This window comes from Anguilla rostrata, chromosome 5 (assembly GCF_018555375.3).
Source record: "Anguilla rostrata isolate EN2019 chromosome 5, ASM1855537v3, whole genome shotgun sequence".
In the NCBI taxonomy this organism is placed as follows: domain Eukaryota; kingdom Metazoa; phylum Chordata; class Actinopteri; order Anguilliformes; family Anguillidae; genus Anguilla; species Anguilla rostrata.
The window spans coordinates 9,739,252-9,758,785 of NC_057937.1; the positions used below are offsets into that span (position 1 = coordinate 9,739,252).

At 46.9% G+C, this 19,534-nt stretch overlaps 1 protein-coding gene across 3 annotated transcripts; it reads left to right on the plus strand.

Moving 5' to 3' along the window:
• Window positions 1–1,019: 1,019 nt before the first annotated feature.
• On the plus strand, window positions 1,020–17,489 carry LOC135254677 (deoxycytidylate deaminase-like). 3 transcript variants are annotated; one of them, XM_064335053.1, is made up of 6 exons: window positions 1,020–1,042; window positions 4,497–4,620; window positions 8,148–8,283; window positions 14,258–14,374; window positions 16,187–16,283; window positions 17,077–17,489. In XM_064335053.1, the coding sequence occupies exons 1-6, from the start codon at window positions 1,035–1,037 to the stop codon at window positions 17,171–17,173; spliced, it is 579 nt and encodes a 192-aa protein (XP_064191123.1). In that variant the 5' UTR covers window positions 1,020–1,034; the 3' UTR covers window positions 17,174–17,489. The 3 variants fall into 3 exon arrangements, with proteins under 3 accessions (XP_064191123.1, XP_064191124.1, XP_064191125.1); XM_064335054.1 differs by lacking the exon at window positions 1,020–1,042 and adding an exon at window positions 2,449–2,644; XM_064335055.1 differs by lacking the exon at window positions 1,020–1,042 and adding an exon at window positions 2,449–2,642 and having other exon boundaries at window positions 4,501–4,620.
• Window positions 17,490–19,534: the final 2,045 nt, after the last annotated feature.

The following is a 19,534-nucleotide window of genomic DNA, read 5'->3' on the forward strand; positions in this document are numbered from 1 at the left end:
CGACGGGAGCATCGCCTGATTACAGCGAGAGGAATAAGATAAGCAAAGCAGTTCCAGACCCAGACAGAGTCAGCGAGAGGAATAAGATAAACGACAGCTGAAAGTATAGGAAGTGTCAGGAGTTCGAGGGAGAGAAGGAAGGAGGGCGTGAGGGAGAGGAGAGGAGTCTCTTGACAGAGAGCAGAACTCTTTCAACAAACTGAGCGTGAAATAAATAATTCACATTCTAATGCCAACACTGAAGTAATACTCTCTATTTTGCAATTTTCTGTGCGGGTGGCAGGTAAAATTTCAAAATTCTGACATTTCACCTGTCAGAAGTGAATTACACTTTGAGTGCAAAGAATTCACGGTTAACAATTTTGGTTTGTAAGCAAGCCAATTAATGTAACAGCAGACTGCTGTTAAAAAAGCTTTCCAACATTCACTTTAAGTGCTTGAACTAGTATTTTACAAGCATGCCTTATGTTTATTTCTCCTTAATTTTATGTCCAATTTGGTTATGCCAACAGACCAATGAAATATACACAATTTTAGTGTAAATACAATATGCAATGAAATGATTGACATCGTCATGAGATGCATTTTAAAAGCTAAAGTAAACAAACTTACAATTTCTAATTTGATCATTTACCAGATGCTTTTAGACAACGCAACTCACAAAAGCGCATTTCACATGTGAAGTAAGCACCATAAGAACTAGAGGATTGATACAGGTAATAATATTTTTTTAGTGCCACCATCAAGGTGCTTGTCTCACCTGTGAATTAAAGGGACAGAAGGGTTGGTTTTAAAGAAGAAGAAAACATTAAGTTGAGAAGAAACATTGAGGTGTGGTTTGAAAAGGTGAGTTTTGAGATATGTGTGGAAAACAACAGGTGAATCTGCCTTCCTGATTGGGTAAAGCCGTTCCACTGCTCCACAGCTTCTGGAGGCTCAAAGGGATGGAACAGCCAGCTGATAGGAGGATGCTGACTGGAGAGGTCTAGCTGGAGTGTATGCTGTGGTCACAGTTTGAAGATTTGCAGCTTGCCATGCCAGGGTGAGAGATTTGACTTGAATGCAGGCAGCCATTGGAAGTCAGTGAAGTGCGCTCAAAAGTGGTGTGGCATGTGTGGATTTTGATTGCTTGAAGACCTTTGTGGACCAGCTGCAGTAGTCTGATGGCAGAACCTGCTAAATTGCAACAAGGCTTTTCAAAATTAATGGAAGTACACCTGTGAATGAACCTGTCTTAGCAAAAGACAATTCACAAGAACAGTAACATAACTTATGAGCACACATCAAAAAAGAAAACGTGCATCCTAAATATGCATCCGGGACAGGTGGAAAAAAGTTACCTCATTGTTGCGCGGGCGACGTGCTCTCCGGTGCATGACAGAAGCTGTGAATCCACAGCGCGCGCGGTTGCAGCCCTGCAACTGGCTGGCAAAAATAAACGTGTTAGGAGATTAAGGAATGTTTGAGACTTGCAAATGTATCAAACACGTCGTTAACAAGGCGCTTGTTATCAAGAATCAAACAACGCTGATTCTGCAGATATCGTAGCCTGGTTCACCAGATGTAGCAAGAAGATGTGTGAAAAAAACAACATGCCAGCCGAATAAAGGGATAAATTAGAAACGGGATTGTCTTTATTTATCCCTATGAAAACAACACCTAAAACGCAGTGGTAGCTGAACTACAAAACAGCAAAGCTGCTGGAAAATCCTCTTCATTGTCAGTAGCCTACCTGTAATGGAAATTCACCACCAAAAGACAGATTTCAAGAAATAATGTTTAAAGTTGTATTTTAAGTTTGTCTCACCCAATGACAATATATCAAAATATATCCAGTAGGCTATGCTATGCTATCTTGTGCATTCATTTTAATTCAGTTTATGTAGAATCCAAAATATATTTTGCTGCTGTAGCGATTATAACCATTTATTTAATCCTTTCAACTGCTAATCATAAATATTCTTAATTTATATTAACTAAATAATAATGAAAAAGCATAGCCTACAACTCAACTCTACTGGACAGATGCGTTCAAAGTTATGCAAACTGCGTCACTGCCGCGTAGTGGCTACGGAGGGTATTATACTGTATGTTGTTTTCATCGATTCTTTGCCCCATCAGCCACAAATTATTTGTATGTCACCTCATTTGAACGCATCCAAAATATATTGACCATCATATGAGAAACTGCAACAATTTATTTAAAAACAATGAGCTCTAATTTACAAACACATAGGCTACGCTACATTGCAAATTCGTAACTTAGCCAAGTATATGTACGGCCGTTTAAATATACCTTCCCTAAATACAGCAAAATCACACAAACATTGATTGTATCTTCATTTTAACATTGCACGTGCTTTACACGGTGGAACTGCAATAGCAGCGATAATATTGACTATTGCTGCTGTGTCCCTTTTCTGGGTTGCATAAGGAAACAGAACTTCCGTGTACACATTCTCTGGGCGGTGCTAGTAGGCGCGGGAAAAGGGAGGGTGTGTGGTGTTAGCGAGATGATAGCACAATTCTTTCATCTGTGAGCACGTGGTTAAAATAGTTTATTATATAGCATTGCTCAATAACACTAAAACAAAAACTACAAGATGAACCCAGAAGCGAGTAAAGGGACATCACTGCAAAACGGGTAACTTTCAAGTTTAAAGGCATGCACTTCAGTTGGTTCGTAGAAGAACCATACAACGTTGCTGAGTCTTGATAGTTAATGCGAGCTGTTCAGTAACAGTATACATTACAAACTAAATACTGGTTTGTTAGCTCGTCATCTAGTGCTATGGTGAAATATAATGCATTCGCTAGTAGATTAGTAATGCTAATGTTGCAGAATTTACCGAGGGTGCGTCTTGACGAACAAGGCAACAATATTCTGGATTGACAGATTTGCTATAACACGCTTAGTACGGAGTTTGCAAGTAGGTTTACTGAGTTCTGTAGAAGGACACTGCAAGGTAAATAACGTTAGTCGCTGTGTGTATGGCTGCATGTTGTCACCACTGGCTGTATCAGTATGCGCTATAAAGAAAACAGTTGCTTAGTATTTGCAACATTGGGATTTTTGCTGTTCATATCAGGAAACTGGTACACACAGGGTTTTAACATCAGAGTAACCACTGTCACATGGCTGCAAACCGTTCCCAAAACTCTGCCATATTGCCAGATGTTCAGTTTGAACCATCAAATTTGGAGTGGCACAGCCTTAGACATCCGAAGTAACTTTTAAGCCTCTGCAACTTTGGGCCATGCGGAGTGGAACCACTTGACACAATGAGAGCAATTTTAAACGCTTCCCTTAAAGTTTGTTTCTTTGTTTCCAGGATTTTCGCTGCCAAACGCGATTTAGTTATTTAAAAACTCCCACCTTTAGCTGGATCCAATGCTGTTTTTTTTCTTCGCTTTTTCATAATTGTGCTCCCCGTTCCACATCAATAAAAGCACATCAGAAGGTCAAAGAGTTTGTAACTGCTGCTTTTCACTTCTGAATCTGAGAATGAAAGGATTTATGGTTTTATATTTTTCAGAGTAAGACAGAGCTGCAAAGGACAGAGTTGTTCAAGTCTGCGCTCCCCTGTTCTGACTCATTATGACTGGCGCTTATTTTTTAATAAATTGAAAGCGAACTGACCCTGCATTGGAGGACAAGTCGCAGGCCGCCCATTTTAACTCTAGCCCCACTGAAAGTGCTCATTCCAGTGCTAATGATGACACTGCCCAAAAAGCCTAAACTATGAAAGAAATGGGCCAAGTTTAAATTTAGCTAGTGTCCGTATGTGAATCCTCCTTTGTGTTTACATTTTTTTTATTCCTCAATTTGATATGCTCAAATTTAAATTAAGGACCTGTGCCATTGTGCATCGCAGCACATTGTGTGTCCCCGGAAATAATTAAGTGATTTAATACAATAAAATAATTAAATGGATTTCATAAGAGGTTCACTCTGACTGAACGGTGAATGTGAAATGTGTTTATTTTTTGTTGGGTTGGCGGACAACCCACCCTCCCTATGATTTTTTTTCTTCTCTTTTTCCAGATTAGGAAAGTGGAAAGGGTAACAGATAGAGATGCGCTTACAGTGCATAAAATGGCATGGTGGGTAATAATCCCCAGGCCACACTGAGGGGGGGGGGGGGGGGGGTTCGTATGGAGGCTGGCCGTTGATGGCCCTACAGACCAGGCCACACGTTCTCCTTTATTATACTCCGTAATGGGTCATTCTTTTCAAGGACTTGCTGATGACTTCACGGGAGCGTCTACACTGTTTTAAAGTGTCCCGTCTCAGGTTTTGTCTGGTGTACGGGGGTGCGTGCGGAGCGTCTGGCGCTCAGCTCCGTTTCTCGGGGGGCGCGGCGGCGGCAGCGGTTCGGGAGGTGGATCCTCCGCCCGAAGCTAAACGGCCCTGCCGTGGGGGCCCTGCCCGAAAAATCCGCACCCTCACTCACGGTTTCTTTCTTGTCCCCCCCCCCCCTCGTCCTTTCTGGCAGGGCTGGGGCTGGGGCGGAGGCGGAGGCTCCTTGCAAGAAGAGGCCGGACTACCTGGAGTGGCCTGAATATTTCATGGCGGTTGCCTTCCTCTCAGCGCAGAGGAGCAAGGATCCAAACTCGCAGGTACTCTAAAGAATCGCCCCCGCTGATCAATGCAGACTACCCCCCCACACCCCCCTACACCCCCCCACCCTGTGCATAACCTGCGCCTACATTACTGCCTGCTGTGTCCTGCTATTAAATATTAACTTGGGCTGACATGAGCATGTCAGGAGCCCTGTTGAATAAATCTGGGGGGCGGTGAGCTCGTGTGTGTATATGTGTGTGTGTGTGTGTGTGTGTGAGAGAGAGTGTGTGAGAGTGTGTGTGGGTGGGTGGGTACATGGTGCAATAATCATAAGAGGCTGCTTCTATGGATTAGAGAGGAGCGTAGCAGGAATTGTGGGAATATTACAAGCCCCCAGTAGCTTTTTATTTCCAATGTAACTCGGATCTAGAGCATTTACACACCCCTGCTTTGCGAATCGTTTTTGACGTGCTTGGTTTTTAATTCCTCTTGGAAGCCCGAGCCTCACTGCGCTTTTCAGTGTCATCACCCGCCTTTCTGACCTGCGCCTCTTCCTCGTGGCGCTCAGGGGTTTCCCAGGTTACACGCAGCGCGTAACTCTCTGCGGCACACTCGCGGCCCGCTTTTCTCCGCGGCGTGTAGAGTTTAAGAGGGCGACATAGCTCAGGAGGTAAGACCGATTGTCTGGCAGTCGGAGGGTTGCCGGTTCAAACCCCGCCCTGGGCATGTCGAAGTGTCCTTGAGCAAGACACCTAACCCCTAACCCCTAACCCCTAACTGCTCTGGCGAATGAGAGGCATCAATTGTAAAGCGCTTTGGATAAAAGCGCTATATAAATGCAGTCCATTTACCATTACCATAGAGCGCGCGATGCGTGCGTGCGCTCTCACGACTTCGCTGATGAATGCTGCTGAGGTGAGCCTGGGAATATGATTCAGCCGTTCTAAGAGGGGAGAAAAATAGTCAGGGCTAAAATTCGCCTTAAAAATGGTGAAAATTCAAACTAGTAATATTACCGTAAGCCTTTGTTTAGGCGTTATTTGGTTTTTAATTAGAGTGCACGTTCAGTTCAGTCAAAATGGGATTCTCCAGTTCGTGAGAAAATAAAGGTCTTGAGTGTGATGTTTTTTACGGTTTGGTTCATCTGAATGTATCACCTGGTGTCAGACAACAAGCGGTTAAAATGATGACGAAAACAGGGTGACGATTCTTTTTAAAATTTAAAATCTTTTTTTTTCTGTTGAAGATGTTTTTAACTTACGAAACAAAGAGGCGAGCCTTCCACAAGCTGCCTGCTCTGACCAAAGCTTAACAAATGTTTATAAATGAGGAATAAAGCTTGTAACAAGGAGCTAAAGGAGAGCGGTGACATGGGGGCTGGAGGCCGAGCCTTAGAGGCTGCAGGCCGAGCCTTAGAGGCTGCAGGCCGAGCCTTAGAGGCTGCAGGCCGAGCCTTAGAGGCTGCAGGCCGAGCCTTAGAGGCTGGCCGTGGAGCTCTCCTACGGGTGGAGACGGGCTGCTTCACCTCAGGAATGCAGGTACACCCAGGCGCGTGACACCAGGTGATCTGTATTCTCAGCTCCACCTGCTGGAACACAGGGGAGAGTGACGTTGGCCACGCGTGTGCGTGTGTGTGTGGTGTGTGTGTGTGTGTATGTGTATGGGTTTATGTTGGCCCATGTGTGTGTGTGTGTGTGTATGTGTATGGGTTTATGTTGGCTTGTATGTGTATGGGCTTATGTTAGCGTGTGTGTGTGTGTGTGTATGAGTTTATGTTGGCCCGTGTGTGTGTGTGTGTGTGTGTGTGTGTATGTGTATGGGTTTATGTTGGCTTGTATGTGTATGGGCTTATGTTAGTGTGTGTGTGTGTGTATGTGTATGGGCTTATGTTAGCGTGTGTGTGTGTGTGTGTGTGTGTGTGTGTGTGTGTATGTGTATGGGTTTATGTTGGCCCGTGTGTGTGTGTGTGTTTGTTTGTGTTTGTGTGCGCGTGTCTGGAAAGTGAATGGGGCTTATGAGAGCTGGAGCTGCTCCTCTTTGATAAGCCCAAATCCAGGAGAGGGGGTAGGGCTGAGCCAGAGGGGCACAGCGGGGCGTCTAGCACACTTCTTATCCGACCCCCCTTCCCAGCATGCTCTTCTCCAGGCACCCAGCCTCGGTGCGCCGGATAGGGGGAGTTATTGGGGGGGGGCCCTTTGTAAGAAGGGTAGACTTTCTCTGCTGACGCTGACAGGTTTTATTGTTATTTTATTCAAGCGGTGCCAGAATTGTTGTGTGGGGTGTCAGTAAATCTAGGGCTGGGGGGGGCGGGGGGGCAGAAGTTTTCAAGTCCGAGCGATCCAGCCAGCCCGACGATAAGACGAATATTTCTGTGTGAAAGCGGGAAGCCGACGCCTTGTTCATACAGCGCCAGGGCCGAGGCTCCGGGTTGCCGTCCCATTGCAGACCCAAATCTCCGAGTCCCTGCTTCATCACCTTCCAGGGGCAAAGGGGGGGGGGGGAGATGGATTATTTCTCGTGGTAGGCCCCCTCAACCTTTCCATATCTGCGCTCGCGCTGATTGCGTTGGTGCTGAAGGGAGTCCAAAACTGTGCTTTAAGATGTGCGTTACGTGCACCCCCCCCCCCCCCCCCCCCCCCCGTCTGGGCGCAGACATTAAAGCCTCCGTTAGTCTCTGATGTCTTCTGATGCCGGAGCAGGTTGAGTGGAAGCGTCGCGCTGAGGCGTCTTAGAGCTCGGCCTGACCTTGACTGGCTCCGCCTCCGCCTTCCGTGTTCTTTGACTCCGCATAGGCGCTTTGAAGTGTGATTTACACGCGTGTCGTGGGTCATGTGACAGAGGACTCACGAGAGCCTGATTGTGCAGTTGTACTTTATATGACTGTGAGGATTTTTTATATATAAAGTAAGTATATTCCAGATATCCTTGCAGCCATATAAAGTCCGTCATTGGTGCCCCATCCTTACATTGCATTGTCATCCACAGCGACTGACGGGAATCTCTTGCAAAGGGTTTGACAGCGGTACTGGAATTCATATCTACAGCCTTCTGGTGTCTGTTCCTGTTGCCATGGTGCCGTGACCCCCCCCCCCCCATGCGCTCGTTTGTTCCGTTTTGGTTTAAAAAAATAAAAAAATAAAAAGTATTGGCAAATACAGTATGTCGGTGTCCCTGATGCTGTGAGTCTGGGTGAGGCTGGAAGCCATCATGTTTCCGGGACACTGTGCAGTCGCTGTGTAGTAAAATCACGCAGTGCGTCGCGGTGCCACTTTCTGAAGTCCCGTGTGTTCTGGACTCCTGATTCTGCCCTGTTTCTAACAGTCTGAGATTCTGTATGAAAGACAGTACCGTTGCTCACCCTGGCTGATGTACTTCTTCTTGCTGAACATTTAAAGTCTTGTATCCCCTTTTTTTCCTGTAGACTCCTCCTTTTTGGATTACTCACTGATTACAGATGTGCTGATTGTTTAAAACTGCCTTACCTGTCTGTGTGCTTGGTTTTTTTTAATTTTCGAGAAGGGGGTCCGCCTCTCTGTACCCCTGTGTTCTCTCCTGAGAGTGAAATGCTTTTTTTAAATTTAAGGTGGGAGCCTGCATCGTGAACCAGGAAAACAAGATCGTGGGGATAGGCTACAACGGGATGCCCAATGACTGCAACGATGACTTGCTGCCGTGGGCGCGGTCATCGTCCAACTGGCTGGACACCAAGTACCCCTACGGTGAGTCTGCCTTCTCACGCACCCCCCCTCAAAATATAGGGCCTAAAGAGTTCTGGGAAATATACCCCTGTTCCAGAGCTCACCAACACGGACTCTGAGATTAGCGAAAATTGCATAAGCCCATACACATAATTCACAACCCACTAAGCTAACAAGTTGTTCATCAACCCCTCAATGTGCAGTCGCAGAATACCCACCCCCAAATCCTTGAATGTACGCAGTTCTCCTAACCGGTGCCGGTGAGTTCTGAAGCCCTGGAAACCTCACACGGAAGCCCCTTCTTCCCCGAAAACGAGGGGCCGTGTTTTTCGGTTCCTAACAGGTCCTAATGCACTCTCGTGCCGTGTCCACCGGTGTTGGGATGTGGGCTCTTAAGCGGCTGGTGTGGCGGGTTGTACCCTCCAGGATTGTGTGGCTCGGTCTCAGCCCCCCCCTCCCCCCCACTGATTACACAGAAAGCTCTCTCTGATTCAGAAAGACAAAACGAGTGCTCTGTGATTGCCTTCCTTGGCACTCGCTGCGGATTGATTTGGCGTTTTAGCCGTTCGGAAGTGGCGGAGCGTACGCCTAAGTGGACGGCGGGAAGAGCTGGAGATTGCCGCTGTTGCGTTGTTGGCGACGAGGAAAAGAAATGCGCAGGCTGGTTTGCTTAATAATAATAAATTTTAAAAAATGAGCCTCAGTTAAACGGAACTGTAATAGTGGGAGAGAATAGAATTTCTTGAGGAAGAGGAGGAGGAAAGAAGGATTGGAGGTGACCTATAAAAAGGGAGAAGCGGGAATGCTTCGCTGTCTGTGTCTCTTTCTGAAAGCGCGCTCAGTCAGACAGCCATCAGCCCTTTTGTCTTCTTTTGCCTGTTTTTTTGTCCCTCCCGTAATAACCTGCAGGGGGCGCTGCTTCCTAAAGCTGCCGGCCTCGCTCGGCGCTCAGCGGTCCCTCGCCGTGGCCGCCTGCGCCGCGCGCTATAAAAGGCTGCCCCGCGGCTGCTCCCCTGACAGCCAATCGGTCGGCTCCTCAGATGTGCCATCCACGTTTTAACACTTTTTTATTTTTTTTATTAGGCGCATGAACCTTTTCATTGGCTCAGATCCTCGCTTGCTTGCTTAAATCACATCTCGGGGAATTGCAATAGTTGGAGACAATACACCAGGTTAACTTCCCCCTCACTCTGTGGATATTTATTTAAATGTTCATTTTATTTGGTAATGACTTTAAAAAAGACTATTTGTATATATCCACAATGATGCACTGTGTCTGTCTTCTAAGAAATACTTTTTTGAGAATAACACATAATACTAGTCGATTTTCAGGTTGTGGTCTTCAATGTAGAAAGTGTCATTCAGACTGATGTCTTCCTGAGGGTCATCAACCGTCCACACACGCGTGCACCCACACACACACACACACAGACACACACTATTTCCAACCAGATGGTTTTCTGTAGGTGATATTGCTGCCATGCGTAGTAAGTCCAGAGGGTGATTGGAACACACCTGTAGTCGGCGGGGGTGCGGTGGTGCTGTGCTGGGGGGTGGAGTGGTGGAGGGGTGGGGGGGTGGGTTGCGGGCAGATTTTTTGCTGTGTTCAGGAAGAGTCTGAAGATGCTAGGGGCGATGGATTGTGTAGTTGAGCCCCTCTGGTCGAATGTGAGCGGGAGCACTGTAAGAGGATTTGTTCGGCTGGGTCTGGCCTGATCTGTTTACCCCTGCGCACTGGAGCCAGTGAAGGTGGGGGGGGGGGGGGCAGGGAGGGGGGGTGACTTGTCTGGCAGCAGTCATCCTCCCCTTTGTGCCCCCATCCAGACTATCAATCATTTACAGGTTTCTATGGAAACAGTCCTCCAAATGGGTACTTCTACCCAGCCTGTTACTCTTGTAAGTGGTTCTTCATTCAAGAGAAGGAAAAAAAAAAAAAAAAAACTAAATCTTCTCCCGCTTCATTATTGCAAAAATCATTATTAAAAACTTCATACTTAGTCTGTTTTAATCTTTCTTCCCTCCTGTAACAGTTTAATAATGAAATAGATGTATTTAAAAGTCGTACAGTAGATTAAATATTCTTTGTGTACAGTTCAAAAAAACGGAAAAAATGGCAGGGAAAAAAAAGAAGACTTTCCTTTGAAGGAGGAAAGAAAAGCGAGAATTGATTTGCCACTGCTGGAGCCGATATTCTCATATTTGCATTCGGGGAATAATTGAACCACCTTGCCCCGTGTTCTCCTAATGGCTGCTGCATGATCATTTGTTTTTGCCGTAACACATCTAAACACCAAAGAAATGTAAATGTAATTGCTCCATCCGCGTCCGGGAGAGTTAATGATACGCAATTTGTCGGAGTCAGCAGCCTTGCCCCCGGTGCTGGCGCCGCGCCAGCCTCCCTGCCATGCCCGCGTGCCGGAGCGCCAGGATCCGCTGGCGCTGTATAAGTCAAAATGATTTTTTATGAGCCGCGTTGAATTAAATGGGAAAGGGGGAGGGGAGGGGAGGGGGTAAGAAAACATCCGAAACGCGTCGGCCGGGGCGACGGCAGAGGCCGGGCGTGAAAACCTGACCTGCTTTTTTCTCCTCTTTCGGGCCTGCTTTTTAGAAGGCGTTTTGTGACCGTAGAACGGTCTGTTACCATGAGTATGTTGCTCGGTCGGGGGTGGGGGCAAGGAACTCGAAAAGGGGCCAGGTGGCACTTGTCCTCTTGCCCCAGCCTCGCCCCTGACTGCTCTAATTAGCGGGGCCCTGCTGCGGGGCAGCAGGAAGGAGAGGGGGCAACAAGAGGGGGAGCAGAGGGCAGCTCACAGCCCATCTGTCTGGGCCTGTTAGTGGAACACACCTGGCTAAGCCAGGCACGGAGCAGCATATGCAGTACCAGCACATTACCACTGCTCCACCCAGGCACCAAAACCTCTCATACTGACCACTGCTCCTCCCAGGCACCAAAACCTCTCATACTGACCACTGCTCCTCCCAGGCACCAAAACCTCTCATACTGACCACTGCTCCTCCCAGGCACCAAAACCTCTCATACTGACCACTGCTCCTCCCAGGCACCAAAACCTCTCATACTGACCACTGCTCCTCCCAGGCACCAAAACCTCTCATACTGACCACTGCTCCACCCAGGCACCAAAACCTCTCATACGACCTGCCCCCGACCCAGACTGCTCCTCCCAGACACCAAAACCTCTCATACTGACCACTGCTCCACCCAGACACCAAAACCTCTCATACTGACCACTGCTCCACCCGGGCACCTAGACCTCTCATACTGATCACTGCTCCACCCAGGCACCAAAACCTCTCATACTGACCTCTGCTCCTCCCAGGCACCAAAACCTCTCATACTGACCACTGCTCCACCCAGGCACCAAAACATCTCATACTGACCACTGCTCCTCCCAGGCACCAAAACCTCTCATACTGACCACTGCTCCTCCCAGGCACCAAAACCTCTCATACTGACCACTGCTCCTCCCAGGCACCAAAACCTCTCATACTGACCACTGCTCCACCCGGGCACCAGGACCTCGCATACTGATCACTGCTCCACCCAGACACCAAAACGTCAGTTATCGACCACGACTCAAACTGGACACCAAGAGCTCTCAAATTGACCGCGACTCCACCTGGACACCAAGAGCTCGCATGTAGACCACTGCTCCACCCAGACACCCAGAGCTCTAATATAGACCCTGTGCTCCACTCGAACACCAAGGGCTCTGATACACTCCATCCAAACATAAGGCAGATGTATGTAGACAACTGCTCCATACAGACACCATGCACTGCACTGCCTATTTATTGGGGGGGGGGGGGGGTTCATTGCCTGGGGTTGAAAATGGGAAAGGTATACTAGTCTCCTTGTATGTTTTTATTTTCCTTCTCTGAGGAGCTATGCTGTTTGGGGTTGAATATTTAAAAAAGAAAAAAAGATAGGTATCTCAAAAGTAATTGAAAGCAGTTTGGAGGGCTACCCGTAGCTGAAAGATGTCTCTTCTAAACATTATGCCGGCAAAAGAAGCTTTGCAGACAGAAACTGCGCGCAGCCAGCTGTCAGGAGTAAATTAACTGGCACATCTCCAGCTCTTATTACTTGGGAGGAGTGCTTTTTTTAAAGAATAAATTAGAATGGCTTAAAACGACTTCAGTCCATTTTTATTCGCCCCTTTTTCAAGCGAGTGCTTGTTTCCACAGATGGAATGAGTTTTTGTCGTTGCAGGCCGTTTTCAGACGAGCTAAATTCTTCTGCTGTTAGAAGCCGTCGGTGAGTTACTGGGTTGGTGTTATAACATGAGCCTGACCTTCTCGGAAATTACCTCGATTTATTAGGTTTTCTCCATCCTGTGTTTCCTTGTGCCCGTCTTGTGAGATTACGAGCCTGAATTTAGACATGTGCAAAGAGGCCAGTGGCGTAGAGCTGATGGAGCCCTTTGCAGCTCTGCTGACCCACAGGCCGTACTTACGCCACCTGCTTCTCTTCAGGAAAGAACGTGCGCGTCTTTGAAGGCAGGGTTTTGGACAGGTTTTGGTCCTGTGGCAGATAGTGTGCTGTGGAAGCACGGTGACAGGAGCTCCTCCATTTTGCTCATAAGGAGGGCTCCAGTGGAGCCTCCTGTATTCCGGCACATGTAGCAGTTGAGGTGTGATGTCACAAAGGAACGGCCTGGTGCCGGGGTTTAAATGCGTAAGTTCTGCAACCTCGCCGTCACCGGGAACGTGAAGATCAGCGTGTTGGGTCCCCCCATGTGGCCTCGGCTGCTGCTTTAGGCTTTAGGGTGTGGGGGGCTTCTCACTCACTCTCACACTGCTCTCAGCTCGTGTGATGGCGGGAAATAATTTGTTTGCGTACATCGCCCTCTCCGAGCCGCTAGGTCTGACCGTCCCCTGCAGTCCCTTGTCACGTCGATCGCGAATGCGCATCCCATTGAGTGTCACCTCGGGGCCTTCTGTGGTAGTCGGTGGTCATTGGTCTTGGTCGTTGTTATTTGGGATGAGCAATGACGGGACATGGTGTTACTTGTCAAGTGCGCTGGGGCACCTTTGCAGAGAAATGTCCTGCTTTTTAGGTTCCTTACTGCCGAACTGATGAGGATTTGTTATGTATGTCTAACTTGAGGTTGAAATAAATTGCGATGTTACAAAAAAAAAGAAAAGAAATCTGAAAACAAATCTTAGGGGCAGCGTTTGCTTGCCTGATGGCGCACTGATGGCGCACTGATCGATCACCGCGTGAGTGGCCGTTGTTTCACTGTGTTCTTGCCACTTGTATGTCTCACTGAGTGAGCCTAGATGCCTTACGGGATTTTTATTGCAGCTGGAGTTTTACGAAACGGGATCGTGCTCCTCAGAAAACACAGTCTGTTCTGTCTCCATTTGTGTACTTTGGGTGGGGGAAGGCATTGTTCGCTTAATTGTTACCCTGGTTTCTGTTGTTCTCCGTTTCTCAGAGTTGGCTGCCACCAAGTTGATAGTCTTGTTTAAATGTTTTGACGGTGTAGTTTTTTTACGTTGTCAGCCAGAAGAGTCCTCCCGTCACGCCTGTGTCAGTCTGAATGATTGATGCCGCCTTGTGTACACACGCGTTAGACTTGTCCTCCTGCTCTCTCTTAGCACTGTGCGGAGTTTTTGTTTTTGTGCGTGCGTGTCTGTAGCCTACACTTTGAGCTCTGCCAACACTGATGGCGATGTGGTGGTCGTTGGCTTCCAGTCAAAATACGGTAGCTTATCAATGCCGATAGGGCCATTCATTTCAGATAATTAGCGCTTCAGCTGAACGATTAGCTCCCCTTTTGTTGGCCAGTGTTGTCGAGAAGAGGATACATCTGCTCGGTCGTGAAGCGTTGTCTGTCTGTGTGGGTGTGCGTGGCTCTGTCTGCGAGTCTGTGAGCGTGTCGCCTGTTCAGAGTGCGTTTTTTTGAACGTGTGCGTTACGAATGCGGATGCTGCGTACTAACTTTTCTGTTTTTTTTTTTTTTTTTTGAAGTGTGTCATGCTGAGCTGAACGCCATCATGAACAAGAACTCCGCGGACGTGAAGGGCTGCACCATGTACGTGGCCCTGTTCCCCTGCAACGAGTGCGCCAAGCTCATCATCCAGGCAGGTGGGTCTCTCTCTCTCTCTCTCTCGCTTTCTCTCTCTCTCTCTCTCTCTCTCCTTCCTCCTCTCCCCCCTCCCCCCCTCTCTCTCTTTCCTCTCTCTCTTTCTCTCTCTCTCTCTTCTCTCTCTTCTTTCCTCTCTCTTTCCCTCTCTCTCTCTCTCTCTCTCTTTCCCTCTCTCTCTCTCTCTGGCAGTTCAGATGGAGATACATACACCAGGGTCTCATCACGCGTGCCACCCCATAAAGCCACTGCAAGTCCTCTCCGTGCATGTGCCGTGTGTGAAGTGTAACCCTCCGCTCCGAAGCTTTTTTTTTCACCCTCACCTATTTTGTGTACCAGTTATTTGCGGGCCCTTTCTGTTGCAGGTGATTCTTCTCGGCAGGTTGATGAACGTGCAAAACTGTCCCCGTGAGTGAGAAATGAAGGGCAAAGCCAGGCTCTTGGGGGTTAAAAAAAAACACCTTGCCCTCCAAAAAAGAGGGCAAGGGCAGGCCCTGACAGTAGAGGAGGCGGCCCCAGAAATGATATTTCCTCTTTCTCACCCACGGACTCGAATGCTGGTTCACTGGTTTAGAGAGCGACTCGTGCGGTTGTGCTTCACTGTTAACCAGAAAAGGAAGGTGGGTTATTGGTGCGGAGCTGGCTTCCTTTCGAAGTCCATGCTAGTGGATTACAGCTGTTAAACTAGCAGTGGTCAGGGTCCAGGCACAGAGTGTCCTTGAAGCTCGCAATCCATGCAGCATACTTGACTTGCATGCTTCGATTCCACTACGCAAAATGCTCCGCGTTCAGTGTAATTCCGGCCTTAGACTCTATCACTTTGATCTGTGAGCTCATGATGCATATGCTATGGCTATCCTTGAAAAGGTCTTCTCTACTACAGTTAAGCGAGCAGAGTCACTGTCCGTCTGCGTGAAATCTCACCCGCTGACACCGGTAAAACATACCCTGCTCTCTGAGCCTTTATTCTGGGTTGAGTAAGGCAAAGAAGAGAACCCAAGGGTCACAGTTTCAGAGGTTATCAAGTTTCAAAATCGGCTGTTGGACGCCATCTCCATGACAACAAGATCTTTCGAAGGGTTGAACAAAAGAAGCCCTGTCTGAGAGCAGCCCACAAATTGAAGTGCCTGAACTCTTCCGGGCATCGTTGTAACTAGTGTCGGAATTGTGTGTTGTGGTCAAAAATGAACTTTGTTGACATTGGCATTGACATTATTGGACTAGGTTAATGGAGGAGATTTAATTTCTCTGACCTCACTTGGTGCTCATTAGGAATTGTCTACCTCCTCTAGTGGCCTCCACACCTGCCTTCATGATAGAGTGGGAGGAGCATGGTGGCTAGTGGGAGTGGTCTCCACATCTGCCTTCAGGATAGAGTGGGAGGAGCATGGTGGCTAGTGGGAGTGGTCTCCACATCTGCCTTCAGGATAGAGTGGGAGGAGCATGGTGGCTAGTGGGAGTGGTCTCCACATCTGCCTTCAGGATAGAGTGGGAGGAGCATGGTGGCTAGTGGGAGTGGTCTCCGCATCTGCCTTCAGGATAGAGTGGGAGGCGGCACGCTTCAGGCATGCCAATGGCAAATCAGACGTGAGACAGGAACTGGGCACCAGGCTGTGGGTTGGTGACTGCGGACTGCAGCTGCACCGGGTCTCCTGTGCGGCTCTAGCCCTTGATATGGGTACATAGCTGCAGTTAAATGGCCCCCGCCCTCCTCCCCACCGGCGCGTCCGCGTAGGCCCCCGCCGCCGTCCACCGCCCCACCCCCGCCCCATCGGACTCTTGATTTTTCTCTCTGTCTTTCTCCCTCTCTGCAGGTATAAAGGATGTGATTTATCTGTCAGACAAGTATCACGACAAAAAGGAATTTACTGCCTCCAGACGCCTACTCGACATGGCGGGGATCCTGTACAAGTGAGTCTCCACAGCACTCTTGAGAGGGGCCAAAAAAAAACAAAAAACGACAACTTCATTTACATCTGTCTGACCAGACAGGCCTGACTGTCAACCGCAAACAAACAGGGACTCCTGCTTCAAGGAAACGCTTTTCTGGTGAAGGCGAGTTCAGCTTCATGTGACTCACAACCCTTTTCAGGTGTGAGTCTAAATCACTGAAGACCTGGCTTTCTGGGAGGTGTACCCTCTGTAAGGGTTAGTCTGCCAGCCTGGGCAGCCACGGGGAGCAGCTGGCATGCCTCTGAGAAAGTGGCATGGGTGTGGCATGGATGGGGGGGGCATTGGGAACCAAGCACCTGTGGAGTACAGGTTGACCTCTTGATTTTTCACAGGCTGATGCCAATATTTGGGAGTGCAAAAAATATACTGGCTGTCAGTATAAGTGGCGTACTATACTAAGATGGTGGATGGTGTAAAAATTAATTATTTTTTAGGACTTGAGGGAGGAATTATGGTGCTTTCACCTCCACACACTTACTTGAAGAGGTGTAGCTCATCATCAACATCTTTAACATGGTATTTTCATTCACAATTTTTATTTTTTGTGTGCTTTTTTAATGAGATTCTGACAGTCAAGATGTTGTGATTAATGGTACATTTGAACCCTCGGTTGAAGTTTTCAGTTTAAAGCAGACTTCCACCCCACCTTATATTCCCTGTGGTTGGCTCTTCTGAATTGAAGTGCTGCTGGAAAAAAGTGAAGTTTAACAAAAATGGCTTTCTTACATGCTCTTATCCGTGTGTGTTCCAGGCAGTTTGAGCCAAAGAGAAACAAGATCGTCATCGATTTTAATTCCATCGACGGGTCTAAAACTCACGAGGACACGGCGGGCCCTGTTGCACCTTGATCCTGCTGGAGCTCTACCTGCTCTACCTGCCCTCTTCTCACATGGAAAGAATTACTCATCGCATCTTCATTGTTCTGCAGCTTTCATTTTCAAAGTTTCAGCACAGTCCAGTTACGGTTATGGCTTAGGTGTGTGCTTTCCTTGCCAAACAAACTCCTGAAGCATATTTCACTTTATGGACATTTCATCAATTTCATTGGTATATCCAAAAAATGTTTGAGTTTATGGGTTAATGAGGCACTGGTGGATGGAATTTTGCATGCTAATACAATTTAACCAATTTTTTGATTTTTCTAATAAATTACACTGAATCAAATCTTTTGTCTTAATCAGTACAGCACATAGGTTATGATGCAGCTTTTCTTGTCCTTGTTCAGCATTTTTCTGTTCCTGGTTTGAAAGTTTCCTCTTCAGTATTTCTTTATTTCCTAAAAGGCTGTCCAAGGTGCAAAAGGGTGTTGGAAAAAAATAAATAACATTTCTGTTGCACATAGAGCAGCAAAACAGATTGGGCCTCATTCACAAAACATTTATGAAATTCCTTTTACGTTTGTTCATAAGAAAAACCAGCGTGGGGATCTTGAAACATGCGCATACCTTGGTTTTGTTTTGTGCCTATCCCGGGTATATCGGATGATGAATGCAAATTGTTTGTAAATGGGATGCCGTGTATGTTCTGTTTTGCAAAACAGAATGCCCTAGCAATTCCATAAAAGGCATGTTGACTTCGGGGTCATGCACAAACGTCAGTCATTAACCACTCTCCAGGAAGATATGTGGCGTAAAAGAAGTGATGTAAATGAAGGTGTAAAACGTAATTTACATCTCTCAGACCATGCAGATGACTGCGCAAACGAACAGGGACTTCTGCTTCAAGGAAACCCTTTTCAGGTGAAGGCGAATTCAGCTTCATGTGACTCACAACCCTTTTCAGGTGTGAGTCTAAATCATTGAAGGCCTGGGGCTCATTTATAAAAATATTCTTAGATTTATACTTGAACTTAATCTTAAGATAATTTCCGACTGCGTGCTTACGTTCGATTCATAAAAGATACTGAGCATAAAAAAAACCTTGCTTATGCAGGTTCTAAGAAGCCCATTTGTAACTTACGCACATGTGATAGATAAATCTCAAATTAACTTAAAATTGACGGCACCTGAACATGCCTTACAATCAGCAATTTATATAATGTTTATATAATGCTAGCACAAATTAGGGTTTAGTCAGGATGATCGGATGCCATGTCTTTTCATGTTAAACACCCTGGCGATTCCATTTTGTGGTTACTTGGCACTTGAGCAGCACAGCAATTGATCAGTTAAACCAGTTGATTGCGCAGTTAGCTCAGGTCGCCTGGTGTCTTGGGTCTGATTCTGTCACTGATCTTAAGATCTTAAAAATGTGTGTTGTTGACACTCAGTAGCGATCTTCTAAACTTTTCAGCATCCTCTAACAGTCATAATGAGCTACTTAGGCTACACAGCCGACAAGATCTAATCTTTGCAGATGAAGACATACAGAGCCTATGTACAGAGATGGCGAAGTGCATCAACAAGTACATTTTACTGTTGCTTGTGTTGTTCATGTATAATGGAATTGGCCAATACAATAACAGGCGCTAATGTAATGTTCATGGTAAAGGGTTAGAAACATAATGTAACTTAATATGACAGGCCTAGATACTATGGGAAATGATACTATAGGAACAATTCAGTAAAGTCACACTGAAACGAAATGAAACTACTCGACACCTTTTCCTGGAAATGTATGTGTATGTCTGTGTTGTGTGGCGTCATAGGTTTTGTTTTTTTTGTGTGTGCGTATTTGCCCACTTGTAAATGTATTCACACACCCCAACACACGCACTCAAAATAATGAAATGTCTTCAACTGACAAACCTCAAACCTGCTTTTCCAGCATATTCATACTTGGAATACAGCTCACGGATCTCGAGAATTAAAAAAGTGCCAGCATCAGGTGTGGACTACAGCATACCTGAAACCTGCTTGGCACCATAGTTGAAGTATTAGAGATTAATCTCTGATACCTTTACTGTCCATTATTTCTAGTGAACTATGCCACTAAAGGACATTTTTCACGTACCATTAAGCCAACCATTTGAAATTGGAAATAGAAAGCATCATTGTTGTGGGCCACAGCTTAGCTGAAATCAGCTGTTGCAATATAGTTGAGGTATTTAACAACCAAAGTGTTTGTCTCTTTATTACTTTAAATCCAGCCTATGGATCTCAGTGTTTCTACTGCGCCATGACAACATCTTGCAGCAGGGACACTGGCAGGGGAGAAACTGTGTCTAAGATGAACGGGAAACAGTGGCTCAGACAAAAGGGAGTCAAAAT

What these genes read in the sequence shown, in the direction of transcription:
- LOC135254677 (XM_064335054.1), top strand. Translation starts at nt 2,604, where the DNA reads ATGAACCCAGAAGCGAGTAAAGGGACATCACTGCAAAACGG. An exon ending in GCAAGGATCCAAACTCGCAG is followed by an intron (nt 4,621 to 8,147) that starts GTACTCTAAAGA and finishes TTTAAATTTAAG; the next exon opens with GTGGGAGCCTGCATCGTGAA. An exon ending in CAAGCTCATCATCCAGGCAG is followed by an intron (nt 14,375 to 16,186) that starts GTGGGTCTCTCT and finishes CCCTCTCTGCAG; the next exon opens with GTATAAAGGATGTGATTTAT.